Consider the following 19,489-nt stretch of genomic DNA (forward strand, 5'->3'; position numbering starts at 1 on the left):
ATAGGCAGAATATGTAATAAAAAGAGAACATTCAGTTTTACATTAGCAGTGTTTAGGAGACAGGAAGAAAAGCAATTCCATCAAAATTTCAAGTTTTTTTTTCCCCCACTTAAAGAACCTGATTAAACTACTAATTCATCTATAAGAAAAAAAATCAAAGAAAACTCTAAAAAATGAATGAGCATTAATTAAGAGAGGCTAGACCAACCACATACAGAGACATATGCAGTGCTATAACATTTTAACAAAATATAGTATTGGCAAAGAATAGTGTGACACATCAATGGCAGATTATCCCCCAAATGGATCAAATTATGAATAAATTTAATGTAAAAGTAGGTTTCACCTCCTCACTTACTAAAGAGTTATTTAGTAAGTGACAAATGGCCTGTACCAGGGGAAGATTGGTTTAGCGCTTTACCTTACACTGTGTGCAAAAACAAATTCCAGATAGCTTAACAAATACCTAGTTTTAAAAAATTGTTTACTAATACAAACTATAGGACAGTAAAATTGAACATGCACAGCCTGAGGCAGTGTATCAGGCTTATGAAGGCACAGCAGTTAAATAATACAGATGGTAGCCTAGAGCGTAGGAATGTAAGCACCCCTTAGCCTAGTCATTTTACTGATTAACTAAAACTATGGTGCATCCACCTGATGAAATATTTAGGGCAGTATTTTTCATATAATTGAATTATAAATTAAACAAATAATATAAACAGTAGAATATTAGTCTTATATGATATGAAAAAAATGATTCCATGATTAAAATAAATTTCTGAACTATAGCTTTGTATTTCTCCCACACCCAACATGCACACATTTGCATATTAAAGGTTCTGAGCATCCCTAAAACTAAGAAAATAGCTAGCCTATACTTAGAGGGTTACTAAATTATATCTGACTATGGAGAGCCTTTTTCTTTTCCATCCTTCTTTTTTAAATGTGAAAGTTTTTCTTGTCCCTTGGAAATAATATTGCTAAAAGGAAGAAAAAAGGCACTTTATTAAATATGGTATTTATAGCTATGTAAAAATAATTTAAACCTTACAAGGGGTATGTTGTATGAATATGCTCACACGTATATTTATATAGATTTATGTATGTGCATATATGTTAAAAATTCTTCAACAGTATACTTAAAATTTACACATTTTACTATATGCAAGTTTCCCTTTAAAAAAGAAACTAAAGGCTAGAAATAGTAAGTTATAAATTAGAAGGAAAAGTAACATGCTAACTGTATGGTATGCTGATAGAATAATAGTTGACATTTTAAAATCATTGTTGCATCTTAAAATTAATGGTTTTGAATAGAAATGAATTTCAAATTATATAATGATTGATATAAAGCACAAGTATTTGATCAGCTCAATTTAGTGATGTAATTCTAAAAATCAATATCCAAAGATCAGAAAATTTAGTAATTCTACTTCAAAGACAGCATTTTTTTCATACTTTATTTCCTAAAACGGGTGCCCCAGTATTCTGGTCTTAATCCTTAGGATTACAGGGAAATCACTTCTTTTTCTAAACAAAAAGAAACCACCTCAGAGTCTCATTGCCTCAGTTTACCCCTGCATTTTAAGTGGTGCTCTGGAGGCTGCAAAGACATTCCTCGGGATCACTGCAGGGGACTCACCTGGAACAACAGTGTCCTGCGGTCCAAGCAGCTACCATTCCAGCACCCCAAATACTACTTCAACAGAATAGTTCCATTTTATTTGTTTAGATATTGGACTCTCATCTAAGAGAGTTTTTTTTTTTTAATTACTATTGCAATATTGGACAATGATTGGTTTATAATTCTGAATCTGCTTCCTTTTTTTAGACTACATTGTATACCCGTAGGCTATTCCTGTAGGTGCCTTTCTTAGTCACATGGACTTCTAGTTAGTGAAAGACTAATGGCTAAAGACTAATGACTGAATTTTTCTCATTTGCAAGAGCTTGGAGGCCTTTCTTTTATGCCTGAAAGGGGTGTGGGGAGGGTTGCTCTGCCAGTTGAATTGTAGGTAATGTAATGTCCTTTGGAGGCACCTGATTCTGTAAATTCACAGACCTTTTTATCCTCACTTACCAAATGTCCTAATTTTTCTTGCCGAAACTTAATATTTCTTTGCATTTCCATCCCAAGTATCTAAGTCAGCCTCCAAATTGATTCTTCAGTTATATTATTCAGTCAAAGAAGGCAAATAGATGTGTGTAACTTGTTGCCTATGGCATGCATCATATATACTAAGATACTATTTAGAATCTTTAATTTTAAATGTTGGGAATGGGAAAACATATCATTTAGGCCAAAATTAAAAAAAAAAAAAAAAAAAAAAGCGAAGTCATAGTTGTGTGCTCACTTTTATTTTTTATTTTATTTTGTTTGTTTTCTTTGTTTGTTTGTTTGTTTCTTTTTTTCCTGAGAGTGCCTCTTTCTGTCACCCAGGCCGGACTGCATTGGCACAATCTTGGCTCATTGTAACCTCTGCCTCCTGGGTTCAAGCGATTCTCCTGCCTCAGCCCCTCTAGTATCTGGGGTAACAGGTGCACACCACTGCACCCAGCAAATTTTTGTATTTTTTTATGGAGACATTATTTGGCCATCTTGGCCATGCTGGTCTCGAACTCCTAACCTCAATGAATCCTCCCACCTCAGCCCCCTGAAGTGCTTGGATTACAGGCATGAGCCACCATGCCCAGCCTCTCTTACATTTTTATTTATTTATTTATTTTGATACAATGTCTCACTGTGTTGTCCAGGCTGGTCTTGAACTCCTAGGCTCAAGTGATCCTCCCACCTCCACCTCACAAATTACTGGGATTACAGGCGTGAGCCACCACGCCCAGCCTTTTATTTTTTAAAGTGGTTGTTTTAGTCCATGAGATATTTAGAAAAATTAAGATATGCAAAGGAATATAAGTCCAAATTGTATTATAAATGCTTTTCTTCTTAAAAAGTCTAATGCTAGTTTCTGTAACAGATAAACTAAAATCACAGCAGCTTAACATGGTAGCATTTTGTCATTCGCATACTCCAATTAGAATGTTTGATGGACCACTTTCTGTGTAGTGACTGGGCGAACTGGACCCCTTCCATCATGTAGTTTTTACTCTATGCCATATAGTAGAGAAAGTGAGGAAGGCATACCTTTCTTTGCATCAGGTCAGCCCTTTTCCACTGATGATCTGGTGAAAGCCAGTCATAAAACCTTATTCAGACGAAAAGGTGGAAATATCTCTTGCTGAGAAGCTGCTTCCAGGCATTAGCGCTGTGTCCTGGAAGTAAGCATGGAGTTGGCAACTTTGGTGCATCCCATGTAATTGAGTCACAGTAGTTACACTCTTTTTTTGAAATTAGATTAGGACATATATTAACAGAAATATTCTACCAATTAAATTTACTACCCATTATTACATTATAATTTACTTAAATATACTAGTAAAAATATTGGTCAAAAATGCATGGACTTTTATAAAGCTTCAATTGCTTTATTAGCAGGACATAATTTTTAAAGGGTTTTAGTGAGAGCGTATCCATCTGTGTCATTCCCCTCCTCCCTATAGGGTGTCAGAAAAGGCTATTTTATCTTTTGTTTGTTTGTTTGTTTTGTTTTGTTTTGTTTCCTGAGATAGAGTTTTGCTCTTGTCACCCAGGCTGAAGTGCAGTGGTGTGATCTTGGCTCACTGCAACCTCCACCTCCCGGGTTCAAGCAGTTCTCCTGCCTCAGCTTCTTGAGTAGCTGGCACTACCGGCACCTGCCACCATGCCCAGCTAATTTTTGTATTTTTAGTAGAGATGGGGTTTCACCACTTTGGCCAGGTTGGTTTCAAACTCCTGACCTCAGGTGATCCTCCTGCCTTGGCCTTCCAAAGTGCTGGGATTACAGGTGTGAGCCACGGCGCCCACAAGGCTATTTTATCTTACCGATTCTTCTTTGTCAGGAGTTCCTGTTTGGGTTTTCATTAGAGATCAGATAATGCTGAAAACAATCTGTATCAGGGTTAATGTGCATCTCTAGGGTAGGAGGAATGTGAGGTTGAGAGTGGAAGACAAAAAGGAGGGTTTTATTATGTCCTTATTATGTTTATTGCTTGGAATATAACTTCTTGCATATATCTATCTATACGTATGCATGTATTTACATACACACACATAAATGAAATAGTGTGTCAGGAATATTAACCTTTTCCATTCTAATGTTTTCTGAGTGTGTCTTGTGGATTTGCATGTCTGTGTACTCGGGACATGTTATGAGCGTTGCTAATTATTTTAGGTCACTGGAAATTCTGAATGCTATGATTGGGTGGGTGTGTTTTGTTAGTACCCACACAACATAGTGAGCCCTACTGTCATTAGGTCACAACGCTCCTCTCTTAAAAGCAGGAGAATCAAAAATTGGCCCCCTCTTACTGTGCATTTTTTAAATGCCTGTCTAAAGATTTTCTAGAAATAGCTGTCCCTATATATGTATTTAAAACCTGTTGCTTCCTTATTAAGTCACTTGTGTTCACGTTGTAGATATGTCTGTTAAGATGAACTGTGACCATTTAGACAGTATCAGTTTTCTATACTATCTAAATTCAGTGGCCAGAATATATTGTTTTGGGGACTGGAAAGGAGAGCCATGCTATCAAACTCCTATATAATACTGCCTCTTAGTAGAGTGTGCAGAAGAATCATAGGATAACATAGGAATAAAGCTATTGTCTTTAGCCAATCAAAGATCATTAGTGGGCTTTGATAGAGAATAGGAAGAGGCAAGATGTTGTCAAGCAATTAGCTATTCCTGGATCATGCCAAAGTCTTTTCCTGCACATGGGGCTTCCTTCACCTGGAACATCTACCCAGATGGTCGCATGTCTCCTTCCTGGACCCCATACAGGTCTGTTGAGATTCACCACCTTTCCTAGCCACTCTAAAACAGTGTCCCTTTATGCATTATTCTCTGTTGCCTACTTTTTTTAATATAACATGTAACAGTATCAGAAATTCTACCGAAGCATCTACTTGTTTAACTAATATTTTATTGTGTATCTTCTCCCTTAGACTGTCAACTGCACCACAGCAGGGACTTGTCTGTCTTGTGCCTTGTCTTACCATAGGGCGTAGAACAATGCTAGCATATAATGTGTGCCCTTGAAAAAGAGATATTAAGTTGTGAGTAATGAGAGGCAGCACACGTTTGTTATTTTGAATTGATGGTCAAGTTTGGTCAAATATGGTCTCAAGTCTTGAATTACCCATTTGAAAGATTGGTAGCAGTCCTGGATCTTCCGCATTAACTTATGCTACCTTGAGAGGGAGAAACAATGGCAAAGCACTGGATAAAACCTGAAGGGTAGTAACTATCTTATGTGTATATTTCAAGGTGGTAGATCTACTAGTATCCATGTGTAGGTCTGCGTTGGAATCTCCTAGAAAAGTTGTGATTTTCGAGCCATATCCTTCTGTGGTAGATCCTAATGATCCTCAGATGTTGGCCTTCAATCCCAGGGTAAGTTGTTATCCTAGCACACCAATCACAAAGTTTTCTTTAACAATAACAACAACATTGAGATTGTAGTCTCATTAGGTTTCCTCTTTCTATCTAAGTCTCTATCTCATCAAGCATATCCATGAGTATTTTAATTTCATCATATATTTTTGGGGATTCTGACTTATATAACCTCATTTTGATTTTAAAGATCATGGGTAAAGGGACAAGTTTTCATTTCTTTTCTGCATTTTCACTTCAACCCTCCTTTCCCCTTTCCCTTCTTCCTCTCCAGCTGTCTGAAGGTTAGTGAAAGTTTAGTTCATATTGTTAATGGACCTGCCTTTCTTAAGGAAGCAATTTTATAAATGTTCCTAAAGATAAGGCAGAATCCTTTTGAAATTACAAAACTTTCAAATTGCATAAGAGCTAAAATTGCCTCAGTTTCTATTACTACTCAGCTTGAAATAATTTTATAGAAACAACTGTATACAATTTTCTTGGAAGAACTTTATTTCTTCATAAATGGCAACAGCACATATACTTAGATCTTGCTTGAAAATGAATTGTCAGCTACGTGACAGTATGCTATCATTTGCATACTCTCAGCCATACTCTTTTGTTAACAATATTCAAATCAAAATAAAATAAAAGCAATTGTGAGATTTGAAGTGGGTTTTTATATTTTAGAAGGATTCTATGTTGACTTTATTCATTATGGCTTAGTGTTTTAGTGGTGAAAGCCTGAATCAGGAGCCCCATAACTTTTTTGTGTTTCTAGATTTTTCTCCCATGACTTATAGAAGGATTGGCATTGTTTTCTTTGTTCCTTTTCTCTGACTGAAGTCCTGGAACCATCTTATAATAGTCTTCCCTTTTATGTACACAAAACAGTCATTACCTTCAAATTGACCCTAAGGGAAAATTCACATATGGAAATAATATATTTCTCTAGTGAAAAATAGACTTGCAACAGCTTATAAGCAAATGCTGTTTTTTAACATTACTTTTTCATTAAACAGAAAAAGAACTATGATCGAGTAATGAAAGCACTGGATAGCATAACTTCTATCAGAGAAATGACACAAGTAAGTATGTCATCTGGTCTTGTACAGTATATTTTTAAAATGTTTGAGAGTTCTAGCTGTGTAGTGAAATATAGACTTTTCTATTATACAGGGTATAACTAAAATCATTTAAAAATTTGTGTGGTATTAAGATGTTTTAATTAAATCACATCAGTGTTCTAGCATGTAACACTGTGACTTCAGGAAAGTAAACGGATAATTATAAGATAATTGTACTCCTAATACCCTGCCCTCAAACTTGAGCAAGAGCTTGGGTACATGTAGGTATGTTGGGATATTTTAAGGCAAAGGTTAAATCTGGTACCATCTTCCTGACTGTCAATTTTAATTGATGGTAGCAATTTCAAAACATCATTTGAGTATTAAAATAAAAACAGAAATGTTCTTTAAAATGGAAAATTTCCATAAATACTTTATATAATGCAAAATCCCAAAACCACTTTGGAAGATACCAGGCTCCCTGAGAGTATGTGTTTATGTTTTTGGTCATTAAGGGAGGCTTTGGTGGAAATAGTTTGATGAGCAAGGATCAGAGTTTGTTAGGAAAATCTAACACATCCCTGGGCTATAGTCTAGCACTTGGAAAAGCACACACTGTTGAATTATTGAGACCTTTCCACTGTCAAAGACTTGGAGAGAGGTTTAAAACTCATCATTGCAAGTAGAAATTAATAATCCGAGATTGAGAACACACATTATGTGTGCAGCTTGCATGTAGTGGTTTCAAGGATTTCACTGCCCTTGAGAATCTTGCAGGCCTATAATGAGTATTACCCCGGGTCCTTTATTTTCTCTGGGGAGGGAATAGGGGAATCCTCCTGTCCCAGGGCCCACTAAGCTGCTATGCTGCTTTCTCCCCACCCCCCACCAACCCCCAGAGTTATCTCTATTCCTCTGTAGGAAGAGAGTACTCAAAAAGTACATTTTTCCATTTCCATTTTGTTTCTTGATTCTTTTGATCATCATTTATTCATGTAGTCAAATGTTCATTCATTCACTCAGTAAATAGTGTGTGTCTGGCAAGTAGTAAACAAGAGATCCTTTAATTCACAAATGCTATTATTTGCTTAAAAAATCACCATCCTTTCGGGTTGTTTTTCTATGCCAGTACCTTTCTGTATTATCTGAATTCTTTCTCAGACAAACACTCCTTATCTGTGTAGGTAAAAAAATAAAATAAAATGTATTTCCACCTAGGAGAAAAAAAGAACATATTGGAATATCTTACACTAAGTCATATAAACATTTTTAGTCATGAAAAAGACTTTGGTATAAGGTATTTATACTATACCCTAGACCTTGATTATTCTTGGATTTAAAAATAGCTACAAACTCTGACTCTGGAATCAGCTCTCTGCCAAAAATTGCTTTCTTCATTCTGGGTCACGCGTAAGCTATTTTAATAGGAGCAACGTAGACAACTGAGCATCAGCCTAGGAAGTTAGAGGCCAAAATTGTGTAACTGACTTGTCAATGAATGTGGCCTGTGACCTTGGGCAAGTTGCTTAATTGCTTGGTGCTTTGCTGTCAAGGTGGAATTAGTAATTCCGCGCCCTCTTCCAATGTGTACTTCATAGGGAAGCTGTCAGGCTTCATTGTGTCAAATTCTTTAAACCTTTGTGAATAAATACAACATTATACTGCGCTGTTTTCTAGAATGTACTGATCTGTACATAGCCCTAAATTGTCACAGAGAGATTGCTCTTTGTTCTGTGAAATGGTTGTCTGGGTAAATCCCATTAAATACTTTTGAGGGAAGGGTTCGTCTTAGGTAAATTGTGTCCAATTTTTAATGTAAAGATCTACACCTAAGTCCGGACTGTCAGAGATGAGCATGAGTGGTAGCTCTCACAAGCTTTGCTTCATACTAGTTATCAGTTAAAAATGATCATTGTGAAAGAGAAACTTTACAGGACACTTGTAAAGGTGGCAAGAAAGATTTATTCAGAGCACTTCAGTGGGGGAGAGAGACTGCAGCATAAACTGAGCTCAACTTCAACTAAGACAAAGGTGATCCAGGTTTTTAAAGGCAGAGGAGAGGAAGCAAAAGGCACTACAAGTAAGTGAAAAGGCAAGGAAAAGAACATGGGACTAGGGGAGTTATGTAAAAATGGAAAGTTACAGAATGGGATAAGTGGAGAATTACCAAAAACGGTTTGCCAAAGTGGGCTGGTACAGTACACATTTTGTGGTTTGGCAGCCTCACGTTTTCTTGAGCAGACACTCAACAGGGGGCCGGAGAGTGGCCATCTTTAGGGACATAGCCTAGTGTAAATGGAAGCCAGGCTAAAATCTGGACAAGTCTTTTAACACAGTGTTGGGACAAGTCATTTTGGTGGCTTGTAAGTTCATGCTTCCCATCATCTTGGGAGAAAAGACTAGGATAGTTGTTGTTGTTCCCATGTTAAGTTCATAAAATTTTAAGTCTTACTAGATTAGGCATATTGTTTGGTCTGATTTTCCTTTTGTAAAAAGGGAAAAACAAATTTTTATGAAAAATCAAGAAGTATTATGACTTTTTTTCAGGCACCATATCTGGAAATCAAGAAGCAGATGGATAAACAGGACCCCCTTGCTCATCCCTTACTGCAATGGTATAAAATTTTAGTTTTCCTCGTAATGAAAACAGCATCCCTTTCTACTGCTTGCTTTAAGGAAAAAAAAAAAAAAATGCCTGCTTTACAAGCCCTGCAATGCTAGAGTTCTACAAGCTTATGAGACCTGGTGATTTTACAACCTAAGGGTCCATAATGACTCTCACTTTAATTAAAACTTATACATCACAAGGGGAAGAGAATGCTGTCACACACACTACCAGGGATAAATAGTGCATTTGACAGCAGTTTGCCTATAGTTTTCAAGATGTGATTAACTAGATTATCTGGCAAAAGCATTTTGGTTCATTTAATTTTCTAGTTCAGTGAGGACTAAGTGATCAAACTCAGTGTTTCAACCTTTATTATTGAAATCTTTCTAATCCAAAATAATTGTTTTATATTTTGCCCCCTTAACAAGGGCAGTATAAATATGATTAACTCTTCGCTTGCTCACTGCAGAAGATGCACAGTTTCAGAGTGAGCCTGGTGAGGGATACAGTGTTATCCCAGCATGAATTTTAGAAGGAGGGCTAGACTATGAAGAGGAGAGGTGGTTTGAAAAGTCACCTTGCTGTGATGCCCATTTCAAATAATTTGCCCTCTTCTACTTCAAATAATTTCCTCTCTTGTTTCTCATTTGCAAAATGAAGACACTAGTTTCTACTCAGCATCCCTTAGAAGGGTTTTATATACATGTCTCTTTGAATTAACTTTGAAAACTCCAACTCCATGAGATTTACCATACAGTAATAAAAACGTAAGGCTTATAAGAGATTGATATGAATAAGCACTTATACCAGGCTGCGACCAGGAAGTTTTAAAAAATATGTAAAGGTGGGCAGATGCAAAATAATCTGGCTTCTTCAAGATTCTGATTACTTAACTTTCACTTCATTAAAATTGTGTAATACACATTTAATTTAGTCTAACAAGATTATAACAAAAATTAGGTATAGAAGCCTTCCTTCTTTGTATCTTTTATGATCTGTTACTAAATTCTGACAGATTTAAGTAAAATAACACTAAATTTCCACTGTAACCTTAAAATTTTTCTCATTATTATATTCAGATTGAAGGTAAAAATTGCAGATATCTGGTTGCTTTCTTTTTTTCCTTGCAGTCAGATGGTTAACTTCTAATTCTTGTGATCATTTCCTTCAGCTTGTTAGTCATTCTTCTTTCAATATGAAGAGAGTCTACCAAAACTTTGTGTACTTTTCCCTGCTTATTTTGTGTGCTGAAAGTATGGAGCAATTCCTTTCAGACACTTGAATTTAATTTTCTTCAACTGCAGTGTCTACGTTTGTTGGATTTTTGTATATAAAAAGGTTGTATATATCAGCTCAAAGAGATCCTCAAATGTTTAAAGAAAAAAAATCTTCATAAGAATGTATCCTTAATTTAAGTAATTTAAGAGAGGAATAAAAGAAGCAGATCCATGACTCACTGCTCATATTTGTATTTGGACTATCATTATTTGAAAGTACATTCAGAAATGTTCAAAAGTTCATTTTGCTGATATTTGAGGTTATGCTTATTAAAAACTATGTCTTAAGTTTTAGAGAACGACTTTCTAGTGTGTTTTCTCCAATTAAAATGTTATCTTTTTTGTTACATAAGCTCTTTAAATTGTTTCAGGAAGCAAACCTAAATTATGCAACTAAATGAAATTATTTCCAAGTTTAGTTTATGGCACAGCAAAAATAAGTTTCAATCACTTGCCAATTAAGAAAAAGAACTTTCAATATATTTGTCATATATTTGTGACTAATGGATCATTTTAATTTCAGGGTTATATCAAGTAATAGATCACATATTGTGAAACTGCCAGTTAACAGGGTAAGTTGTTTTGTTTTTTTACATATACGTACAGAAATGGGAGGAGTACTTGCCAGTTGGGAGAACCTACCTTGTGATTTTTAGCCAGCCTCTCCAGGAATTGAAGTAAACCCAGGTTAAATCTCATTCTTTAGTTTGAAATAGCCATTTGTTCACTAGCTCCAAATTTTCCAGATAACAAATTCAAATTGAGGCTGTTGTTCTGACCTTTTAAGTAAATAAAAACATCAATATGAAATCATTTAGTCATTCCACAAGCAATTGAAAAAATATTATATGGAGATTGACCAGAAGGAAGTTAATGTGCTTTGTAATCATTGTCAGTTTCATGTTGGCACATTTCCACTTTTCTATAACTGAGAAGCTGTTGACCTCAGACAGCTTATTTATCAGCCTAGTAAACTTAAAAAATAATAATTTGTAAAAAGCTAATAGACTGTGGATTTCAGTTCTGATCATCACCTAGGAGCTGTACCTAAAAAAATCTCATTTTTGCCACCTATGAATCTCTAAATGTGAGATTCCTGTGCCTTATATTCCTGTGTAACTATATTCCTAAGAGAAAGGGAAACACTTAGAAGATGTTATCAAGCTATGAATCCAAAAGATTCTGCTTTCATTTATTTTCATGACCAAGCAGGAGACTATATTTGAATCTAGGCAAAAGTTCTCAATTTTATAAATATATGCAAATAAAGCATAATAATAATTTTTGCAGTTTTATAAACTTTTCTGCTTAGCAAACTCCAGAATATTTCCCCAGTTGAATAGCTAGTATATACTTAGGGACTCAATAATAAAAGTGTGAAAAGAAATGTAATTAAGAAGGCAGATCTGCTTAAACATGAATGCGTACTGTATTCCAAAGCTAAATACAAATGACTTTGGATTGTCTGTTTCCTACTCCTTTCCCGTTTGCCCAAAGAATTGTTCTTCATATTTGCAATTCCATGTGACTTACCACTTAAGTAGAGTTTTTAAAACATTATACAATTTAGCTTGCTAATGTGGTTAGTGTAAAATTGCTATAGTTTGAGAGTGGATAATTCTTAAGCCAATAAAATTTGAAATTGTCATCAGCCTGAATATATGTTAAGTTTTACATGTTTTTGTTTTTCTTTATTTTCAATGGCAGCAATTGAAGTTTATGCATACTCCACATCAGTTCCTCCTTCTCAGCAGTCCACCAGCCAAAGAATCCAATTTTAGAGCTGCTAAAAAACTCTTTGGAAGCACCTTTGCATTTCAGTGAGTAAGGGTTAATGTTATGGGGGTGTGCTCCATCCAGTTTTCCAGAAATGTATGGGGAAGATATCACTGTCTTTCAGTAAATGGTCATTCAGCAGATGGTCATTCAATAGATGGTCATTCAGTATCTGGTTATGAAGTCAACTACATAATACTTGATTTGGCAATCCAGAACCTTCAGAAGGCATCATGACTTGTTATATTGTGACCACTTTGACGATAATTAATTTTCTGATTTTGCTTTTTCCCTTCGTCTGTTTTTTTAGTGGCTCACACATTGAAAACTGGCACTCCATCCTGAGGAATGGTCTGGTTGTTGCTTCTAATACACGACTGCAGGTAAATTTCCTGAATGCTTTAACAAGACCTCATTCTTCTTCAGAATTGAGAGTCAGTAAGCAACCCTGTTGTTAGGCTTTTACTTGCAAAAGAGGAAGCATGTGAGTAAAACATTATATGGAATTCGTAGTAGGCATACTAGAACTGAAGCAGAACACAATGTTCTAAACACAAAATGGATAATACGATGAAAAGGGAAAGGATGGGCACAGTGGCTCACAGCTGTAATCCCAGCACTTTGGGAGGCTTAGGTGGGCAGATCACTTGAGGCCAGGCGTTTGAGACCAGTCTGGCTAACATGGCAAAACCCTGTCTCTATTAAAAATACAAAAAAACACAAAAATTATCTAGGCTTGGTAGCACATGCCTACAATCGAAGCTAATTGGGAGGCTGAGGCAAGAGAATAATTTGAATCCAGGAGGTGAAAGTGAAGGTGGCAGTGATCTGAGATCGCACCACTGTACCTCAGCCTGGGTGACACAGCGAGACTGTCTCAACAAAAAAAAAAAAAAAAAAAAAGAAAAGAAAAGAAAAGAGAGTTGGCCGGGCGCGGTGGCTCAAGCCTGTAATCCCAGCACTTTGGGAGGCCGAGACGGGCGGATCACGAGGTCAGGAGATCGAGACCATCCTGGCTAACACGGTGAAACCCCGTCTCTATTAAGAAATACAAAAAACTAGCCGGGCGAGGTGGCGGGCGCCTGTAGTCCCAGCTACTCGGGAGGCTGAGGCAGGAGAATGGCGTAAACCCGGGAGGCGGAGCTTGCAGTGAGCTGAGATCCGGCCACTGCACTCCAGCCTGGGTGACAGAGCGAGACTCCGTCTCAAAAAAAAAAAAAAAAAAGAAAAGAGAGTTTAATTCCCTATGAGAAAACAATAAAACAAATCACACTTTTAACTTAGGTAGAAAAACATTATGCACAAAGTAAAATCATAGAGGCGTTCTGTTAATTCAGTGTACATTTCTTGAGTACTGGGCCTCAATATGAATGCTTTTAGAGAATAAAATGTAGAAATAAGTGGACTGGATGTTAGAGAGCCATCTAATACCTGCTTTTCCGCCTCTAGGACAGTACTTGGTGTTAGCAGAATATTGTGGCTGTCATCTTCATCTTTATTTATGCTTTTCATCCTGCACATTTCACTTCACTCTCATGCAGCTGAATTTTTTTTCATCTGACAGCATAAGGACTTAAGAAAATATGAGATGCTTAAGACTTAATAATATGAGATACTTAACCCAGCCACTTGAGCTAGATCTCATATTACAATGACATTTTAGATGATTCAATTAAATGTTAAATGTTAAATGCGTTTAGTATTCAATAGTTCATACTAATAGCGTGTGAGGGCCCAGAACACAGAAAATGAGAAAGAAGTTTAGTTGATCTGAGTATAGTTTCTTAGACCAGTTGAAGGGTTTCGGTTAATGAAACTTATGTAACTTCAAAAATGTAACAAAGGATAAGAGCAGGATGACAGATAGTGTTATTTAATGAAAATCTGAGCAGGACGCTTTGTTTATACACTAATACATAAATCCTAATCAGAATGTGTTACTGTGTCTTTCAGACCAAGTTTAATTTCTAAAATTTTAGATCCATTAAAATAAAGGCCTGCTAGTGTACTTTGTAATAAGTGATTGTTTTTATTACTGGTAGAATGGAAAACATTTATCAAGAATCTCTTTTTCCTCTAGATATCGTTTTTTCATATATAAACTCTGAGTTTTAAGCACAAGGCTGTTAGTACTGTTTTCAAATTAGACCTTGGAATAGAAGCTCTGTCATTTTTTTCTAAGACTGAATGTTCTGACATGAAACTGATTGCTTTGTCAAATATTAACATTTAAACCATGAACAGACCTCTCTCTCTCTCTCTTTCTCTCCTACTCTTCCCATCTTAGCTCCATGGTGCAATGTACGGAAGTGGAATCTATCTTAGTCCAATGTCCAGCATATCATTTGGTTACTCAGGTAATCCTAAAGTCAAATTTATTAGCTTTTAATTTTCTTATTGTTTATACTCTATGCACAGCTTTCTATTGTGCCTTATTATATATATTTTTATTAAATTTACAATGTCAAGATGAATTTATAATACTCTCCCTAGGGTACAAGATGGAATATGTGTTTTATCAATTTAAACAAATATTTAATATTTCTTACATTTATTCCTTCCATAAATGAATATTGAGACTGTAGTATATGCAAAGCACTATGTAGGGCCCTGAAAAGTACACATACATAATATCTTTAAGTGTAATTCTATATCATGCTAATTTCTTATCTTTGGATTATTATCCATAAAGAAGCTTTGAACATTATGGAAACATTAGAAGTAGAAAAACACCCTCAAAATCATCTCTCTTGTTAACAACTTTTTGTAAATTTGGTGAGATTGTGGGAAAGAATACTTTGGAATAAATTGAAAGCTTGTGCTGTGCAGGAGCCTGATGAGTTAAAAATGTAGAAAGAATGATCACCAAATTATTAGCATTAGTTATCCTTGGTGAAATTGGTGATGTTTTCTTCTTTGCACTTTAAAGATTTTTGGAATATTTTACAATGATCAGTATGATTTATGTAACAACTAACCTATTCTGTTTTAAACATAAAATAATTATGCTCATTGTATAAATTCAAGCTACATAGAATTTTTGAAGTAGCAGATGAAAATTTTCTCTCCTTTACTACAGCTTCATTGTTCTGCGTATGTTCCTTCACACTTTTAAGTGGTTTTATATACATATAACTGCATATGTAATTAGTTTTGCTTGTGTGCTTCTGTGTGTGTGTGTGTGTGTGTGTGTGTGTGTGTGTGTGTGTGTGTGTGTGTAATTATGCGATCACATTACACGTTTTAGGAGATGTCATTCACATGGTGCCTGAATGGTAAGTCTTAATATCCTCATGTTATAGGAAAGTATAGTAAGAAAGGTCTGATAACTAGGTGAACATTAAAAAGAACTTCCTAATTTATTTACCAAAGTTCATGTTCTTCTAACCATAACAAGTTGTTTCTCAGTGATAGGAAACTTGGAATGCTTAAAACCAGATTTATAATTAGAACTACTAAAAGAAAACAGCAACATTGATAAATGGTAAAATGCTGATGAAAAGAAAACTTTAAAAAATTAGAAGGTTGCATGTAAATAAAAAAAGAAAAATTAGAAATATATGAAAAATTAAAACATAATTATTCAAGTAACTATTGCTGTTCAACAAAGCACCCTAACCTTAGGGCAAAATAACAGCTTCATTATGCTCATAGATTCTTTGGGTCAGCAATCTGGGATGGGACCTGGCTAAGTGATTCTTTAGCCCCTTGAAGTATCCACTGAATGGCACTCAGTTGATGGATGGGCTGCACTGGCAGGTCTGGGACAGCCTGACTCATATTCAAGAGTTGGGGAATTAGACTCCTTCTCTTGTTAGCAAAGAAATACTCTTGCAGTGATCTCTGAAAATACATATGCCAAAATAACACAAGAAAATAAATATCAGGAAGTGTAAGATACTGTAGAGATAGGAAATGGAGTAACAAAGAAGAAATCGGTTAAAATCAGACTCTAAATCTTGCTAAAACAGTACAAAATAAAAAGCTAAGAAACCAGCTGAAATAAATAAGTACATTCTCAGCATAGATAAAGAAAAAACACAGCAAATCATCAAGTACTGTGATTTTCTGTTTTTTATATTGGTATATAGACTCCTTCGATGGGTTCATGGAAAGAATTGAGGAAAGGTACAAACCGTGTGAATGGATGTAAAAATTTGTCTGTGTATATGTGCATTTGTCTGGAGAGGGAGTACATACCTTTCTCAAATTCCTGAAGGGCTTTTGATCTGAGACAAATGTAAGAATCACTACGGTAAGATGACGTAGCATCTGTAGTTGATTTTAAGGGCTGAAAGGGTAGGGGTAAGAGAACAGGACAGATTCTCTGCATATATACCCTTTGCTTTTTGGTTAGAAATGCGTTTGAAATCCTAAGGCCTTCTCCTCAACCTGTCCCCATCCACCCCAGCACCTTTTTGGAAGACCTGAAAAAGTTGGATAAATGTACTTCACATATTTGTAAACAGGCTTTTCCCCATCTCATTAGGCCATTTGCTGAAACAACTACAAAAATCAACACCTATCTCAACTTCTGATGTAACAGTAGATGAACACTTTCTAGTAAAGTATAGATACAAATCTACATATTCAAAAACATGTGTATTTTAGTTCTGCTTTTCTAAAATATTCACAGTAAGAAATTATGGCATTTACAGAGTAAGCTAAAATTTCTGAATATTGCAGAAAAAAGAACATAAAATTTGTCTTAATTAGAAGAAATGTTAGATTCTACATAGAATTTAACAACAAATAACAACAGAAAAGTTAAGTTGTAATGTAAATATATTTTTCTGACATTGTTCATATTTCCCACCCTTTATTTTCTCCTTCTCCTAGCCAGATAGTAGGAATGACAGTTAGGTTCTAAAAGCCTTTTAAAATCAAGTTTTAATAATTTTTAAACTATATTAATTTTATGCAGAAGAATTTTCGATCCTTGCTTTCAATGCAAAATAATAATAATAATAATAACTTTCCCAGGACTCCAAAACCCACTGATCTTCCACCTCAGGTGCTAAGGGCACAGCCCTTTGTTACTGTCTCTAGCCTGATGTGATCAAACCTTTACCTAGAATGGAACTTTGCATAGTAGGTGGATTGTACTTTGAGCTGCATCAGACAGCTTTGTCCCTAAATTATTATTTTGCTGATGTTTTCAGGGATGAACAAGAAACAGAAGGTGTCAGCCAAGGACGAGCCAGCTTCAAGCAGTAAAAGCAGCAATGCATCACAGGTGTTGTAGTGACTTTAGTGACTGCTTATGATTAGTGAACTGTGGCCTCATTAGCCAGCAGAGCTTGGAAAAATAGGCTTTTTAAGTCTGCAAAATTATTTAATGTTGTCATTACTTATAAAGGAATAAAACTCACTCTGAAATGCAATAACTGAATTGCCTCTATACAATAGTTATTCAACAAATATGTATTTATCTCCCACTGTAGTACCAGAGATACTCCTAGGCAGTATAGTGATGGCCAAAAGTAGACACATATTCCAGTTCTCTTGGAGCCTACGTTCTACTGTGGGGTATAAATAAATTAACTACATATTTAGATAGATAGAATGCTAGATACTATGAAGAAAAATAAACCAGGGAAATAAGACATTTAATGCTGTCGGGTGGAAGAGGGACCTGGGATGAATGTTAAAAAGGATGGTCAGGAAAGGATACTCTGAGAAGGTGACATTTGAGTCAAGACCTACAGATGATGAGTACCTGTGCCATGTGCCTCTCTAGGAGAAAGAACATTCTGGGCAGAGAGTAGAATGACCATCAATCTCACGTTGTTTCAGAGAAAACAAGTATATTCTGGGAAAATTAAAAATTCATCTGATAAATAATGTGACTTTAAATTTTTAAAAAAGAGTATAGCTAATCTAATATCTGAAAACGAAAACATCCCAGATTTTCTACATGTGATGTTTCTGAAACCTCTGTGACCTAGTAAGTGATGCTATTAAAAAATGGGTTGGTTTTGGAGTAGATGATCTGAAATAATTGATTTTGATGTTGGAAAAGATCATGCAAATTTAATTTTGTTTACCTTGAAATAGAGGCCAAGCTTTTAGTAAAAATAAATTTGAGTTCTAATTCCATGTTGTGAGATCATTGAACCCTAATTTAGCATTTTTAAGTTCACTCATCTCAAGAATAATTTAGTAATGATTATGTACAGAAATTAAATAAAAATAGCTTGATATTATATTAAGAGAGTGCAAGGAAATTGATGCTAGTCTAGATAGGCTTTTTTTTTTTTTTTTCCTGGAGCCACCTCAGTGACTTTTTGATGATGAACAGTTTTTTTCACTAAGTGTTTCATTCTGACTCTAAGTGTTAATTGTTTTTGGAATTTAGTCACAGAAAAAAGGACAGCAATCCCAATTCCTGCAAAGCCGTAACTTAAAATGCATAGCCTTATGTGAAGGTAAGTTGAAAGTTTTACAAACCTCGTAGTGTTAGTTCTTAGCTCATCTATAATTAAGAATATTAGTATAGTTATAGAGTGCTTACAGTGGAATAGGAAAAGCATTATTCCTTGTGATCATCTCAAAGGGCACAAATGCAAAAACGGGTACAGTAGAGATCATAAAGTTTCAAACCAAATTGCAGAATTGGCAAGAATTCAGACAGTGATATATTTTATTTCAGGCAGATATTTCCAGAATGGTAATTACATATTTCTGATCAAGTAATGCTTATCTCTTTAGTTAATGTGCTATCTTCCTCTTAAAGTTGGTATTTGAATATGTGACACGATGAAAAATGTGAAAGATGAACCAAGCACTGAGAAGATAACCTATTAGGTCTTTCTGTTCCTACACTGAAATTATTATATTATTTTGTACTTATGACAGAAAAATTGATGGGTGATTTGCAAGATCATATACTTTTCTTTTTTCTTACTTTAAAATATGACTTTGGCTAAAAATTCATTTTTTTTCTTCTTGTGTTAGGAGTTTTAGTAGCTACTGTCAACTGTCTTTTAAGTTTTCAACACACAGTAGTTATATAGTACATGAACATGGTGTCTAAATAGTTCTTAAGTCAGGACCTGTCAGCTTTCGATAATACTTAAATGAGTTCCTTTTTGTTGTTATACCAGTTGTTATTCAAATTATAAAATTGTTACATGGCCTTTCACTGTTTTTGTCTATATTTCTTCATAGACAGTAAGTTTAAACAATTTTTGTGTGTTCATTAGTGCTTATATTTTTGCTTTAGATTTCAAAGAGAAGGGATATATTAAGCCGGAATGGACTAGGATTTCTTTAGAATAAAGTGGTTCT

The 19,489-nt window shown here is 35.2% G+C and overlaps 1 protein-coding gene across 9 annotated transcripts in view; it reads left to right on the forward strand.

The window, feature by feature from the left end:
- PARP8 (poly(ADP-ribose) polymerase family member 8) overlaps positions 1 to 19,489 on the forward strand; it is a 189,851-nt gene that overhangs the window by 158,460 nt on the left and 11,902 nt on the right. For all 9 annotated transcript variants that reach the window (XM_005556870.4, XM_005556869.4, XM_073993427.1 and 6 more), the window contains 9 exons: positions 5,367 to 5,492; positions 6,494 to 6,559; positions 9,086 to 9,153; positions 10,947 to 10,995; positions 12,131 to 12,243; positions 12,510 to 12,582; positions 14,487 to 14,556; positions 17,362 to 17,435; positions 18,558 to 18,627. In XM_005556870.4, the coding sequence (XP_005556927.2) occupies positions 5,367 to 5,492; positions 6,494 to 6,559; positions 9,086 to 9,153; positions 10,947 to 10,995; positions 12,131 to 12,243; positions 12,510 to 12,582; positions 14,487 to 14,556; positions 17,362 to 17,435; positions 18,558 to 18,627 (709 nt within the window). The remainder of the gene's footprint in view (positions 1 to 5,366; positions 5,493 to 6,493; positions 6,560 to 9,085; positions 9,154 to 10,946; positions 10,996 to 12,130; positions 12,244 to 12,509; positions 12,583 to 14,486; positions 14,557 to 17,361; positions 17,436 to 18,557; positions 18,628 to 19,489) is intronic.

This window comes from Macaca fascicularis, chromosome 6 (assembly GCF_037993035.2).
Source record: "Macaca fascicularis isolate 582-1 chromosome 6, T2T-MFA8v1.1".
NCBI classification, from domain to species: Eukaryota; Metazoa; Chordata; class Mammalia; order Primates; family Cercopithecidae; genus Macaca; species Macaca fascicularis.